General features: G+C 40.9%; 1 protein-coding gene across 9 annotated transcripts in view; it reads right to left on the bottom strand.

The window, feature by feature from the left end:
- Positions 1-15,402, bottom strand: part of EBF1 (EBF transcription factor 1) — a 430,756-nt gene that overhangs the window by 95,476 nt on the left and 319,878 nt on the right. For 5 of the 9 annotated variants that reach the window (XM_006052633.4, XM_044947386.2, XM_006052631.4 and 2 more), the window contains one exon: positions 11,674-11,804. In XM_006052633.4, the coding sequence (XP_006052695.3) occupies positions 11,674-11,804 (131 nt within the window). Of the gene's footprint in view, positions 1-11,673; positions 11,808-15,402 lie in introns of all 9 variants that reach the window. The other 4 variants (XM_044947384.2, XM_006052632.4, XM_025292317.3 and 1 more) reach the window with 1 other exon arrangement.

Here is a 15,402-nt window from a genome sequence, read left to right as displayed (position 1 = left end):
AGCTGCAAACAACTCATTGTGATTGAAGCAGAAGTTAAGATGAATGACGGGTTAGGATGCAGAGAAGAAAGGTCAAAGCGTTACATGGCTGTGCTTGAATCCCAAACGACAGCATCATGGCTTTAGGAAATAGGAAACCAGTAAGGCTGATCAGGAGGAAGATTTCAGCTCAGATCATCAGGGAGCCATTCCAGCAGTAAGCACTGAACACATGGATGAAATCAGCACAACGCTATATAAATATCGATTTCCTTCACTAAAGTCACAAGACTACAGCCAGGTGTGAATTCTGTCCTTGATTCTTGTTAAAATTAGAAATGCATCACACTTTGGGTTTTTCCATTTTTAAGTTACATATGTGTACATTTTGAATGCACTGTAAACAAATAACTGAAAATGTCAACCTAAATGTGTTTTTAACTATCTCATAATTATCAACATAGATGATAGATTTAAAATTCCTTAGTCATTAAAAATAACTATACAGACTAGAGCATTTTAAAGAATAAGTTGAGCATGTTTGTAACTATGTGACTATATTAAAAAGACAACTAGACTATTTTTACATTGTTTTTAAATATGCTGACTCATTTAGAAATCATTCCCTATAAGATAAGTTGAACCTGAAAGGTATTCATCAGAGCCATACTCAAAGTGTGATATAAGTGATTCACACTGCTCTTTTTATTCTTAATGAATGAAGTGTACAACTTGGCATTAAACATCTGCCTCCTAATAGATGATCAATAAGTATATGTGGAATATAGAGTTGGAAACATATATTTAGGAAAAAGTAGGGAACTAGGAATTATTTAAAGCCTGTGCATTTAATAAACTTTAAATTAAATTTATACCTGTAAGCTTCAATATTTGTAAAATAAATGACACAGCTGTTTACACTGTACCCTATTTATATTATAAATTTTTGAAAGAGATGATATTTGAGACAATGTCTTTCTCCACCTTTCTTAATTTTCTTTTTGATTTTAGTGGAATTGTATCTCATATAAATGTGTTACACATAATAGTCATTGGAATGGTGATGCCATCATGTATAAAACTTGGGATGGTTTAGTAAATATAAGGAAGTCTGGTGGCACTAGTGGTAAAGAACCCGCCTGCCAATGCAGGAGATGCAAGAGACGTAGGTTTAGTCGATGGGTTCAGAAGAGCCCCTGGAGAAGGGCATGGCAACCCACTCCAGTATTCTTGCCTGGAGAATCCCATGGACAGAGGAGCCTGGTGAGCTACAGTCCACTGGGTCGCAAAGAGTCAGATGTGACTGAAGCAACTTAGCACATGGACACATGCTAAAAACAAAACAAAACAAAACAAAACTAGGGAAATGTCATGAGAAACATTGATAGAAAAGAAAATTGAATGGGCAGTACAGTTGGAGTCTGGAGAACTGGGCTAAAACCCCGGCTGCTGCTGCTGCTGCTAAGTCACTTCAGTTGTGACCAAGCAGCTAACCAGAGCAAGTCACTGCACCAGCAAGCTCCAGAACCTCTTTTGCCTCACTTTCAAAATAAAAGAGCTGCATCTAACAACTGGAAAGACTCCTCAAAGTCCTCAAAATTTTGTGACTCTGCATGTGGTTCAGTAAAAATCAAGGCCAGATATAAGGCCTCAGAAACTTATAGTGGGAACAAGTACGAGTTGTAGTCATTCATTCTTCGATGTCACAGAAGAGAAAATACCATTTATTTTTATTTACAACCCTCCCTCTGAGCTATGTGCACGAATGAGAATGGAAAGTAGATACATACACTACTATATGTAAAACAGATAGCTAGTGGGAAGCTTCCATGTAGCACAGGAAGCTCAGCTGGGTGCTCTGTGATGACTTAGAGAGGCAGAATGGGAGGGTGGAGGTGGGAGGGAGGCTCAAGAAGGAGCAGATGTATGTATACTTATAGCTGATTCATGTTGTTGTACAGCAGAAACTAACACAACATTGTAAAGCAATTACACGCCAATTAAAAAATAAATAATAATAAAAATTTAAATTAAAAGAAAGCAGATATGGAAAGGAAGGAAGACAGAAAATAAAAACTGTATTTAAAATCTTATTTTCAAACTTTTGGATTCAGGCAGCAAAATTTCTTCTCAGCCCCACAAGCTGCCATTTACCTAACTACAATCATCCAGAGGTCTCTCCTGTAGTGGCTTCTTTTGCCTTTTCCCTGTCTCTGGGAATGCAATTGAAGAAAACATCCATCTGGATTAAAAAGAAAATGTATGACCCTTGGATGAGGCTAATCAGTTCATACAGTGATGTAACTCTGACTTCTCCCATCTGAGATAAACGGTCCTGGCAATCTTTAAATATAGCTGTCCTACAAAATCACATGGCATCTAATGCCAAGTGTACAAGGACTAAAACCAGTTGCAAAATATGATTGAATTTCTGTTCAGAGCCTTGCAGCATTAAATAAGAATGGCTCCAAACATTCTTAGTCTAAGCTGAATAATACTCTGCAAATATTTCAGATTTTCTTACATCTACTCCAGCCCAATCACTTCATGACTGGGTTGCATGACTTTACTTCATTAACATGAAATCCACATGGACTTCAGCCATTGTTAACATATCTTCCTATAAGGTGATTCCTGGGGGGGAAAAAGGGTTCTGTGGTCACAAGAAACACCTGGAGTAACAGGCAAATTTGGCCTTCGAGTACAAAATGAAGCAGAGCAAAGGATAATAGAGTTTTTCCAAGAGAACACACTGGTCATAGCAAACACCCTCTTCCAACAACACAAGAGAAGACTATACATGGACATTGCCACATGGTCGACACCAAAATCAGATTGATTATATTCTTTGCAGCCAAGGATGGAGAAACTCTATACAGTCAGAAAAAAACAAGACTGGGAGCTGACTGTGGCTGAGATCATGAACTCCTTATCGTCAAATTCAGACTTATATTGAAGAAAATAGGGAAAACCACTAGACCATTCAGGTATGGCCTAAATCAAATCCCTTATGATTATACAGCGGAAGTGAGAAATACATTTAAGGGACTAGATCTGATAGACAGAGTGCCTGATGAACTATGGAATGAGGTTCATGACATTGTAGGGGAGACAGGGATCAAGACCATCCCCAAGAAAAGGAAATGAAAAAAAGCAAAATGGCTGTCTGAGGAGGCCTTACAAATAGCTGTGAAAAGAAGAGAACCAAAAAGCAAAGGAGAAAAGGAAAGATATACCCATTTGAATGCAGCGTTCCAAAAAATAGCAAGGAGACATAAGAAAGCCTCCCTCAGCGATTAGTGCAAAGAAATAGAGGAAAACAATAAAATAGGAAAGACTAGAGATCTCTTCAAGGAAATCAGACATACCAAGGGAACATTTCATGCAAAGATGGGCTCAATAAAGGACAGAAATGGTATGGACCTAACAGAAGAAGAAGCTATTAAGAAGAGATAGCAAGAATACACAGAAGAACTGTACAAAAAAGATCTTCACGACCCAGATAATGACAACGGTGTGACCACTGACCTAGAGCCAGACATCCTGGAATGTGAAGTCAAGTGGGCCTTAGGAAGCAACTGTACGAACAAAGCTAGTGGAGGTGATGGAATTCCAGTTGAGCTATTTCAAATCCTAAAAGATGATGCTGTGAAAGTGCCACACTCAATATGCCAGCAAATTTGGAAAACTCAGCAGTGGCCACAGGACTGGAAAAGGTCAGCTTTCATTACAATCCCAAAGGAAGACAATGCCAAAGAATGCTCAAACTACTGCACAATTGCACTCATCTCACATGCTAGTAATGCTCAAAATTCTCCAAGCCAGGCTTCAGCAATATGTGAACCACAAACTTCCAGATGTTCAAGCTGGTTTTAGAAAAGGTAGAAGAACCAGAGATCAAATTGCCAACATCCGCTGGATCATGGAAAAAGCAAGTGAGTTCCAGAAAAACATCTATTTCTGCTTTATTGATTATGCCAAAGCCTTTGACTGTCTGGATAAAAATAAACTGTGGAAAATTCTGAAAGAAATGGGAAGACCAGACCACCTGACTTGCCTCTTGAGAAATCTGTATGCAGGTAAAGAAGCAGCAGTTAGAACTGGACATGGAAAAACAGACTGGTTCCAAATAGGAAAAGGAGTACGTCAAGGCTGTATGTTGTCACTCTGCTTATTTAACTTATATGCAGAGTACATCATGAGAAATGCTGGGCTAGAAGAAGCACAAGCTGGAATCAAGATTGCCGGGAGAAATATCAATAACCTCAGATATGCAGATGACACCACCCTTATGGCAGAAAGTGAAGAGGAACTAAAGAGCGTCTTGAAAGTGAAAGAGGAGAGTGAAAAAGTTGGCTTAAAGCTCAACATTCAGAAAACTAAGATCATGCCATCCGGTCCCATCACTTCATGGCAAATAGATGGGTAAACAGTGGAAACAGTGGCTGACTTTATTTTGGGGGGCTCCAAAATCACTGCAGATGGTGACTGCAGCCATGAAATTAAAAGATGCTTACTCCTTGGAAGGAAAGTTATGACCAACCTAGACAGCATATTAAAAAGCAGAGACTTTACTCTGCCAACAAAGGTCCATCTAGTCAAGGCTACAGTTTTTCCAGTGGTCATGTATGGATGTGAGAGTTGGACTATAGAGAAAGCTGAGCACCAAAGAATTGATACTTTTGAACTGCGGTGTTGAAGAAGACTCTTGACAGTCTCTTGGACTGCAAGGAGATCCGACCAGTCCATCCTAAAGGAGATCAGTCCTGAGTGTTCATTGGAACGGCTGATGCTGAAGCTGAAACTACAATACTTTGGCTACCTGAAGCAAAGAGCTGACTCATTGGAAAATACCCTGATGCTGGGCAAGATTGAAGGCAGGAGAAAAAGGGGACGACAGAGGATGAGATGATTGGATGGCATCACTGACTCAATGGACATGAGTTTGGGTAAACTCTGGGAGTTGGTGATGGACAGGGAGGCCTCACGTGCTGTGGTCCATGGGGTCGCAAAGAGTCAGACACAACTGAGCAACTGAATTGAACTTGGTCACAAAGTTTGGGACATGCAGCATACTATGTTTTAGATAGTCAAATGCATGTAAGTACCCCAAAAGCTCTAAAACAAGACCAGCTGAATTTATCTGACTCCACATTTCTCACATTTGGGCTTCCCTGATAGCTCAGTTGGTAAGGAATCCTCCTGCAATGAAGGAGACCCCAGTTTGATTCTTGGGTTGGGAAGACCCACTAGAGAAGAGATTGGATATCCACTCCAGTATTCTTGGGCTTCCCTTGTGGCTCAACTGGTAAAGAATCCACTGCAATGCGGGAGACCTGGGTTTGATCCCTGGGTTGTGAAGATCCCAGGAGAAGGGAAAGGCTATGCACTCCAGTATTCTGGCCGGGAGAATTCCTGGAGAATTCCAAGTCCATGGGGTCACAAAGAGTTGGACACAACTTTGGGACTGAACACCAAATAACTACCTTAAGCTGTATATATTCTCTCAGATTTGTCAGTGACTAATTAAAAGGACCCTGAGAGCCTCAGAGTCCACCACAGAGACCACCTGGACAGACTAGAAACCTGATTGGTTATTCAAGCAGTCTACTTCTAACTATACTATTCTCTTTGCCTTCTAGAACCTTGCCTAGAATTTTAAACCACAAATTTAACTTTGCATTGCATAAATTTGGAACTCTCTAAGTTTCTACATGAGAGCAAGCTGTCTTTCTAAATAAAATACCAGGTCTCACAAAGCCTAACATTAATCATCCACAGTACCTACTCCAGTGTTTGATAACAGCAGGCAAGCCAACCAGTACTTGTTGTTTAGAAGTTAGAAAGATATTAAAAATTGAACAATTAGCTCTGCAAACCAGTAGCAGGAGCCCCTCCCTCCTCCTAATCACAGGGTGATAGGAAAGCAACAACAAAATACATCTGTATTCAAGAAAAACTGAACCCATCTTAGCACATATCAACCCTGTTGGTTTATCTGGTTTTATATGTAAAATACTACAAAAATTTTTTTAAAGTCTTCTGGGGTAAAACATGTTAAGGAGTACCAAAGTATCAGTAAAATAATTTGCTTTGTAAAAATAGAGAGAAGAGAAAGGGTCAGAAGCAATAAGGAAGAGTAACAAAGATGGCAGACCACATTCTCAAGAATACCGTGTAGTTCACCCCAAACTCGGGAGTTCACAGAAGGCAGCCCTGAGTTAGGAGCAGTAGGCTGCCACCTTTCTTTCTTCCAACCCTCAGGGGGCAATCAGTGAGCTAAACTGAACTACTCATTTGCAAAAGACTGGGCTGGTAGGGAATGGGCACAGATGAGGGTAAATTAAACCAGCCCTATTTTCTCTGGCTCTTTTTTAAATTCTTTAGCTAAAAATAGTCTCCAAATTATAGCATCAGCTGCTAATCTAAAATGTTATCTCCTTGTCCTGGCCCACCAGCCTGCTTCCTGAGTGCTTTGGGCTACAGAGTGAGGAAATGGAGAAGAGAGAAAAGTCTACTTAAAAGTACTAGATTTCAGAGGTGGCATAATCTCAAGAGACAATGTGACCAGGGACAAAGACTTTGGATAGATCGGGGTCCTAGAGAAGAGGCCCAGACAGGTTAACTGTCTTAAATATGTAAGTAATTTAGTCATTTATATGGAACAAGTAAGAGGTTGTCTTCTGCCTCTAACACAAAGCACATACTCTTCTAAAGCTAAACTCTTCCTATATGTCAATGGCTCCACTCACAAATTTATACAACTAGAAAATGAAAGGATTGCTTACTTCTGATCCTCTACATGACAAGTCTAGCTTACCTTGGGAGGTGATAGTGACTGTTAAGATACTCTCCAGTATAAGGCATCAATGGCAAGTCCACCCTGGTCTGATGTGGTAAAAAAACAAACAAACAAAAAAAAACCCTAGGGTAAACATTTGGCATAGGCTAAATCAAGAGAGCTGGACCATAAAGAAGGCTGGGTATCCTTGAAGAATTGATGATTTCAAACTGTGGTGCTAGAGAAGACTCTTGACAGTCCCTTGGACATCAAGGAGATCAAACTAGCCAATTCTAAAGGAAATCAACCCTGAATATTCATTGGAAGGACTGATGCTGAAGCTCCTATACTTTGGCCACTTGATGCAAAGAACCAACTCACTGGAAAAGATCCTGATTCTGGGAAAATTGAGGGCAAGAGAAGCAGGCAACAGAGGATGAGATGGTTGAATGACATCACTGACTCCATGGACATGAGTTTGAGCAAACTCTGGGATATAGTGAAGGACAGGGACGCCTGGTGTGCTGTAGTTCATGCGGTCACAAAGAGTCGGACACAACTTAGCGACTGGACAAATCGTGGACAGTTCAAGTGAGCTCAGGAGTTGGACTGTATAGATTCACATCCCATCTCCAGAACTTGATAACTGGACAGCTTATTTAACTTCCCCAAGTTCAATTTCCCCATCAGTAAAATGAGAACATGCTGTACACGTGAGCTGTCACCATGTCACAAAGAGCCTTAGCAAACACTTGGCATAGTACCCGGCAGGAACTAAGCGCTCAATGAATGTTAGCTAATACTAGTCCTACTCTACTTTCATAGATATCTTCTCTTAATATTCACAGTTATCAAGCTTTGATTCTACTCAGTGGAAGCCTGGAGACACGGCCCCAGTTCTTTGTGCCTGCCAAAATAAAAGGCACGTACTTTAATACTGATCAAAAAAGGGCCTCAGTCACTACTACTGTTGCTGTTACTACTCCTACTACTGTACCTCTTGGGTTACTATGCGTGTCTTTTTTCTCTTCTTTCTGTCCTTTGCTTTCAAAATTCCACCCACTTGCTCTCTCATTAACTTGGGCTTGTATTTCCTTCTTAGAAACATTCATGGTGGTTCAAATCCCATCTCTAGCACTATCTGTGTCTGTGTGATGGTGGTAAGTTTCTGAACCTCTCTGACACTCAGTTTACTTATATGTATCTAACATAAGGCTATAAAGTGAAGTCGCTCAGTCGTGTCTGACTCTTTGCGACTCCACGGACTGTAGCCTATAAGGCTCCACTGTCCAGCGGTTTTCCAGGTAATAGTCCTGGAGTGGATTGCCATTTCCTTCTCCAGGGGATCTTCCCAACCCAGGGATCAAACCCAGGTCTACCGCATTGTAGACAGATGCTTTACCATCTGAGCCACCAGGGAAAAAAGGATTAAATAAGATAATATTCATGAAGTGCTTATACATGAAAGCCCTCAGTACATGTGAGCCATTTCTCAACTTCTCATCAGTATACGGTAGACTGGGGGACTTGGAACAGTACCAGATTCTCTCCCTGCACTAAAAAAGGGAGAGCATTATATCTGTCAAATAGCCTGTATGAAAATCTACATTTGTAAATAGTTTAGCATATTTATAAAAAGTTCACCTCTCCAAGACTCATCTTTCTAAATGTCAGGACCATCATGATGATAACAGCCCAAATTAAAGTCCTCCATCCAGACACTCAACTGCTCATGCTGCAGGGGATTTATCTGCTAAAACCTGGCTTCCCAGGTGGCACAGTGGTAAAGAATCCGCCTGCAATCCAGGAGGTACAAGAGATACAGGTTTGATCCTTGGGTTGGGAAGATCCCCTGGAGAAGGAAATGGCAATCCACTCCAGTATTCTTGTCTGGAGAATTGCATGGACAGAGAAGCCTGGTGATGTGAAGAGTTGGATGCGACTGAATGCAACACATCTGCTAAAAGATTTTGGGAAACTACATAGTGGGCTTTCACCAGAAAAGGGTCAGAGCTGATTTATGATAGAGCCACAAATAAGAGCAGCTTGGGAGAAGGAGGTGGGCAAAGAAAGTGAATGTACCCCCGACCCTCACCTCCCAACTGGACCCCCCAGATCCACTGCAAGGGACTTCTGGTATAAGCAAGGCAGGGATGGAGGAGGGAAGAGGAGAAGGAGGACAAAGGTATCGCCTCAATGGATTTCCTTTTCATGATGTGCATTGATTTTGTTTATGGAAACAGATTCTTTAAGCAATTTTGGGCTTCCCTTCTGGCTCAGCTGAAAAAGAATCCACACGCAGTGTGGGAGACCTGGGTTTGATCCCTTGGTTGGGAAGATCCCCTGGAGAAGGGAAAGGCTACCCATTCCAGTATTCTGGCCTACAGAATTCCATGGACTGTAGTCCATGGGATCGCCAAGAGTCAGACACAACTGAACGTCTTTCACTTTCTTTCTTTTAAAGCAATTTAGACAAACCTAAGTTAGAATTTAACCTCCCTTTTCTGTTCCCAAAAGAGGACAAGAAAGAGGAGAACCAAGAAGAAACTGGGGGACCTGGACAAGATGGAGGAACAAATGAATAATTTCCTGATGTGTACCACATCCAACACAGTACACCTGGCTTCAGACAGGCACAAGCTTGTAAAGGAAGCCTCACACTAACCTCACTTACTCTGAAGGTAAAATAGACTTCTGATTTGAACCCCCCACCTCTCAAGCTTCACTGTGGCTACTATGATCTGGATTAAAAAGTTCATGTTCTATTTACTCTTCCCCTCTCACAAGGTCCGGGACAAGCAACAGAATGAGAGATAGGAAGGGATGAAGACAGCCTACGGGACCTGGGAAAGGTTGTCCTTGTGAGCACCCCTGCCTCCAGCAGCAATGAAGACACCAACTTGCAAGCAACATACACCAAGTATGTGGAGCTTCTAATTTTACAACCCAATGTTTCCAACAAAGAAGGGGTGCAGCGGCCAAGGGAGTGCAGTTCACCTTCACGTGTGGCATGTTCCAACTTGGACAACAATCAGTTTGGTGGACCAGGAAGTTCATCCCTGATTCAACTCTACTGGGAGCCTTGATTCTCTGAGCAAGAGCTTGCTGCTTGTCATGTGGGAAATACAAATGCAGTGGCAGCATGGGCTGGCAAGGGGCTTGCCAGAGTGGGTTCTTGGCAGTGAGATATGTACACAGAAGGCTTAAAAGAAGGGCAGGCTCTGCTTTGGAAAGATAAACGTACTCAGCCAGCACAGTCTTAACTTTTTGCTTATCTCTGGAGCCCCTCTAAAGAGAAAACACAAAATACAAATATCTGGATGAGCTAAACAATGGTGTCATGGGAAAACAACCAGGAATGGAGACAGAAAACCCGAGTTATAGCTCCAGTTCTGCTACTGAGTCCTTTGTATGGCTACATACCTATCACTAATACTCCATGGGCTCTGGATGGCTGCTTTTGGGTTATGTAGTTAAATATATATAATTATCATATTATATAAAATATAATTATATTTTTACATATTATATATGTATGATATATATTATATATGTATAATATATATGTATGTGTGTGTATGTGTGTGTGTGTGTATATATATATATATATATGTTGCTGTTTAGTCACTAAGTTGTGTCCAACTCTTTTATGACCCCATGGACTATAACTTGCCAGGCTTCTCTGTCCATGGGATTTCCCAGGCAAGAATATACTGGAATGTGTTGCCATTTCCTCCTCCAGGGGATCTTCCTGACCAACCCAGGGATCAAACTCACATCTCTTGCAAGTTTTCTCCATTGGTAGGCAGATTCTTTACCACTGAGCCACCAGGGAAGCATATATATATATATATGCTTAGACTCTCTCTCTCACTATATATACATAGTCTAAGCTTCAGTATCCTTATCAAGAAAAGATACATACTAGCAGTATTTACTCTGTGGTGTAAAGGGAAGATTAAGACAATCTATGTCAAGGGCTCAGCACAGTGCCTAGTGTATAGTAAATCTCAACAAAGTTTAGTCATCCTTTGACCACTTGTAAAGTGTGTAAGATATAAGTGAGCTCAATGGTCTCCTGCAGCCCTAGCACTATTTTTATTCTAAACTTTGGAATAGGGTTAGGGTTAGATAAAAGAAAACAGGCTCTGGGCATGCTGGCTAAGAAATCAAGTTTCAGTATTTAGAAAGCAAAGGCAAGTTTGCCATGCCTTCTCAGAATGGTGATACTCATGTTTTGTAATTTGAGATAACATTGATTACTGCCAGGCAAGTCAACTGGCAAATTAAAATAATGATCACAATGCTTGGAAAGTACTGCAAAATCAGAGCATAGTCATTTTCATATGGTTGAAGATCCATATTGAGATGCTTGGGAGGTTATAAATTCCTAGGGCAGGAAAGAGCCCTCAGTTAGTCTAGGTTCCCCTGGCAAACCACTCACTCTTTGATGGAGTCACTGAGTAAGTCAAGAATCACCTACACCTAGATTATTACTGTCCTATGAATGGTGATCATTAAAGATGGATGTATATTTGTAGGCTCCATCTGCAAGTGTTCACAAATCACTACCTTGTTACAGGGCTTTGCCTATATATATATTTGTGAATGTGTATGTACCTCCTTTCCCATTCTCAATACACAATAGGACGTCCGCACCATGGCCTGCCCATGGGGACAATGACGAAACTCTCCTGGGGCTGATGGGCCAGTGGGTGGAAGGCATTTCAACAAAAAGTGATGTCTCCTGGTAAACCCAACCCATCTTTCCTAGTTTCCAGAGTTCTGCAGACTGGAGCTGGCCCACCCAGACTGGCACCACAAAATTCTATACACTCTATTAGAAATTCAAGTGTAGACAGTATCCTTAAGTAGACCAAGCTATTAGATATTAATGCTCAGACAACACCTACCTCACTCCAGACCAGCATGGTACCGAATATGACCTGTAACCCATCAAAGAAATTGTCCCCTATGATGATCACAGTCGCACCTCCTGTCGTCCATCCTTCACTCGGGCTGATGGCTTTGATACAGGGAGTAGCTGCTTTTCAACACACATGAAAAAGAGAAGGAGTCTGCTGTTAGAACCAAACTTTAATGATGGGAGACTTGAGAAAAAGAAAAAAAAAATCTTTTATCTTTTCATGAACAGAAAGTCCCTCAAGATCTCAGCCATTTCCTAGTCTGTTAGGACCTGAAACTTCATGGTGCATTTTCAGTTTTTAAAAGCATTTATTTTCTTTGTTTCTATTAAGATACAGATATTTTTACCCAAATCTTTTCAAACGTGAAATCTTATGAAATAAAGCATAGCAGCAAAATTTTTTTATGAAATGCTAAAGATTTTTTTTCATGGATAACATTTTGGAATATACTAGAAACCTTATAGAATTGCTTAATAATTAAATATATCTCCTGAAAAGAAAACTCATAGATTTTCAGATAAACATTCATGTCCAACGTGAAGGGAAGAAGGAGAGAAGACGGGAACAGAACACCATTCTTGTTCCGTGCCTTCTGTCTGTACCACTAGTGGAGCAATATTCCTGAATAAAAACCATGACATCTTTTGCAATAAACGTCATGGATCCCATTTTATAGATGCAAAGTATGCAGGTCATTCAGGGTGAATTATGTAACCAAATGGCTGAGTCAGGGCTGAACCACAGAAAGTCCCATGACCTTTGCTTGGTTGTCATTCCCAGGCAAAAAACCCAAGAGCTGGCTTTTTCAAAACTTCCTATCTCCTTTCTTTCCATTATAAATGGCCCTTGGAGATGGGAAATAATTTGCAAATACTGCGATTCCAGACTGGAGGTGGTTTGCCCGATGAGCATGGCGTGCTTTCAACAGAATTACTGGGCATAAAAGAAATCTCTCAGGGAGTACTTTCATGCCACTGAGAATTGTTAGCTCCACAATGCCATGCTGCTATTTCATGATCACTTTTATGTGCAAGAACTAAGCAAAATTCCAAAGCAAAGGAGATACTGTGTAAGGAGAGAAAATGAGACCCTTTTCTTTAATAAAAAAGTGTATTAAGTACTCCAGACTGACTTTCCAAGTATTGAAACCAATGAGAGCACCAGTTAATTTTAACGGGAAAAAAACTGGCAAAAAATTACTGGACTTTGTCAAATTTGGCAAAATGTGATGCTTCAACTTTTGCAAGAAGAAAAGAAAATACAAAGCCCAGCCCTAAGGGACCATGGCTCACGTGCCACCATACAAACAAGTAGAATGGGTTTGATTTTGAGTCAAATTAATCTTATAAAAATTGCACAGAGAAATTTGGAAATTTCCAAACTAAACATTTCATGTTGGCTGAACTCACAGCAGTGCCTTTACAACTAACACTGGGCAGTCCAGATGCCTTTTCTCTCCTTCACTTTCTCCCAAAAACAAAATAATTAATCAAGGAAATGTAAATGATTCATGGCTTGAAAATTCTTGTTCAATTTTTAACACTCATAAAGGTTGTGGATCAATGTTCCACAGGCATAGGACTTTTTCATAAAATTTTCCTTTAAAAGTAACCATGTTTAAATGCATGACTGAGTACTCCCAAACCAATGGTAGAACATGATGCATGATCCCAAGCAATTTATAAGAGAAATTAACTACATTTAACAACTATATAAAAGTCTTAAAATATAAACAGTTTTTGGACACATTCTAGTTAATGTCTCAAAATCTTAATTCTTAATTCCTAACTCAGTATAAGTATTTAGTTGCTAGAGTGGAATAGAAAAGGTATTACTATATCCTTTGATACTTCTGAGAAGAATAGAACATTGGTTTTACTGAACTGGTCCTGAAAGAGTCTCTCTGATGGCAAAGTGTGGAATTCAATGCTATCATTAAATGCTGACTCTGTGATTGCCCTCATTAACCAAAAAAAAATAATCTTGGTGCTTATTACCTGTATTAGTTTAAGGATTTCTTCTGAGTTTTTAAATTTTATTTTATTTTATTCACATAGGCATGTTCTTTTAGTTAAGTATGGGCGCCTCCGGGCTTTCTCATCATTGCACAAAAGGTGGCATCTGGGCATGTTAGTGTATCTTTGAGAGTCTCTCTTACAGGCAAAGAAGTTATAATAGCATATGGCCAAGAACTGCAGATTTTAGACTTGCACCAGCTTTCTTTTTTCCATTTGCTATTGTAGTATACAGAAGGCATGTAATTACACATATGTATATGTATAGATATAAGTACATATATGTATATATCTATGTGATGTAAGTACATATATGTATATATCTATGTGATGTAAGTACATATATGTATAGATGGTATGCACATATGTTCCAACATTTCCTAAGGAATCTAACAATGTTTTCAACCATTCAGAAACAAAGTTACAGGTCAACTGCTAAGTCACTTCAGTTGTGTCCGACTCTGTGTGACCCCATAGACGGCAGCCACCAGGCTCCCCTCTCCCTGGGATTCTCCAGGCAAGAACACTGGAGTGGGGTGCCATTTCCTTCTCCAATGCATGAAGGTGAAAAGTGAAAGTCAAATCGCTCAGTCTTGTCCGACTCTTCGCGACCCCATGGACTGCAGCCCACCAGGCTCCTCCGTCCATGGGATTTTCCAGGCACGAGTACTGGAGTGGGGTGCTATTGCCTTCTCCAACAGGTCAACTAGTTGGAGCTAAATGAGCATCAAGTTAGTAGAGAAACACTGGTGAAGAAACAATATATGATACCATCTTCTTAGTTTTTGGGGAGGGAAAAAAAAGGCTTGGAAGAAGTACTAAAGGAAAAAAGAGGCATCCCTGGGTCCATCCTACCCTTGTGTTCAATATAATCCACTATCCCTGCTGAGGGACTAGGTGCTAATCTCAGAACAAGTCAGTTAGGCATCTCTTTATAAGCTGAGACCTCAAAGTTTTCCAGGTATATATGTCTCCTGTACACCTATGTCATAGCCGTCTTAAGAGGAGTTGTTTGGGAAGCTTCCCTACTTCCCTACTGGGAAGATTGGAAAATCTGTAAAAGGAATCCTGGGCTGACCCACTGAAAGTGCGCGCTAAGGAAGGGATGTTACTGGCATTTAGTAACCTGAAGTCAAGAATGCTAAGTATTCAGTAAGACATGAGACAGTCCCCCAAACAAAAAACCCTAGAATGTCAACAAAGCAAGGTAGAAGACACTGTGACTAGCTAAATGGATCAGGCTCAAGAGCAGCTGTTAAGAACTCACAGATCCACACCAGCCAAGGCAAGAAACACAAGCGAACACAGCAGCCCAGGGTCTCAGAGCAAGCATGAGATGGCTAGCTGCTGACACCGAAATGGGGAGGCTCCAGCCATTCGTATCCCCACACAGATACACTCCCTGGGTAAGCTGGTCTTCTGATTTTTCAAAAGGAACCAGGAGCCCAGATTTTTACACGAAATTTCCCAGTCTTTAGTGAAGTGAAAGTGAAGTCGCTCAGTCATGTCCAACTCTCTGCGACCCCATGGACTGTAGCCTACCAGGCTCCTCCCTCCATGGGATTCTCCAGGCAAGAGTACTCAAGTGGGTTGCCATTGCCTTCTCCAGGGGATCTTCCCGATCCAGGGATCGAACCCTGGTCTCCTGCATTCCAGGCAGATGCTTTAACCTCTGAGCCACCAGGGTGGCTCTCCCAGT

The sequence above is a fragment of the Bubalus bubalis genome, chromosome 9, assembly GCF_019923935.1.
Source record: "Bubalus bubalis isolate 160015118507 breed Murrah chromosome 9, NDDB_SH_1, whole genome shotgun sequence".
In the NCBI taxonomy this organism is placed as follows: Eukaryota; Metazoa; Chordata; class Mammalia; order Artiodactyla; family Bovidae; genus Bubalus; species Bubalus bubalis.
This window is presented reverse-complemented; position numbering and strand designations above follow the sequence as displayed.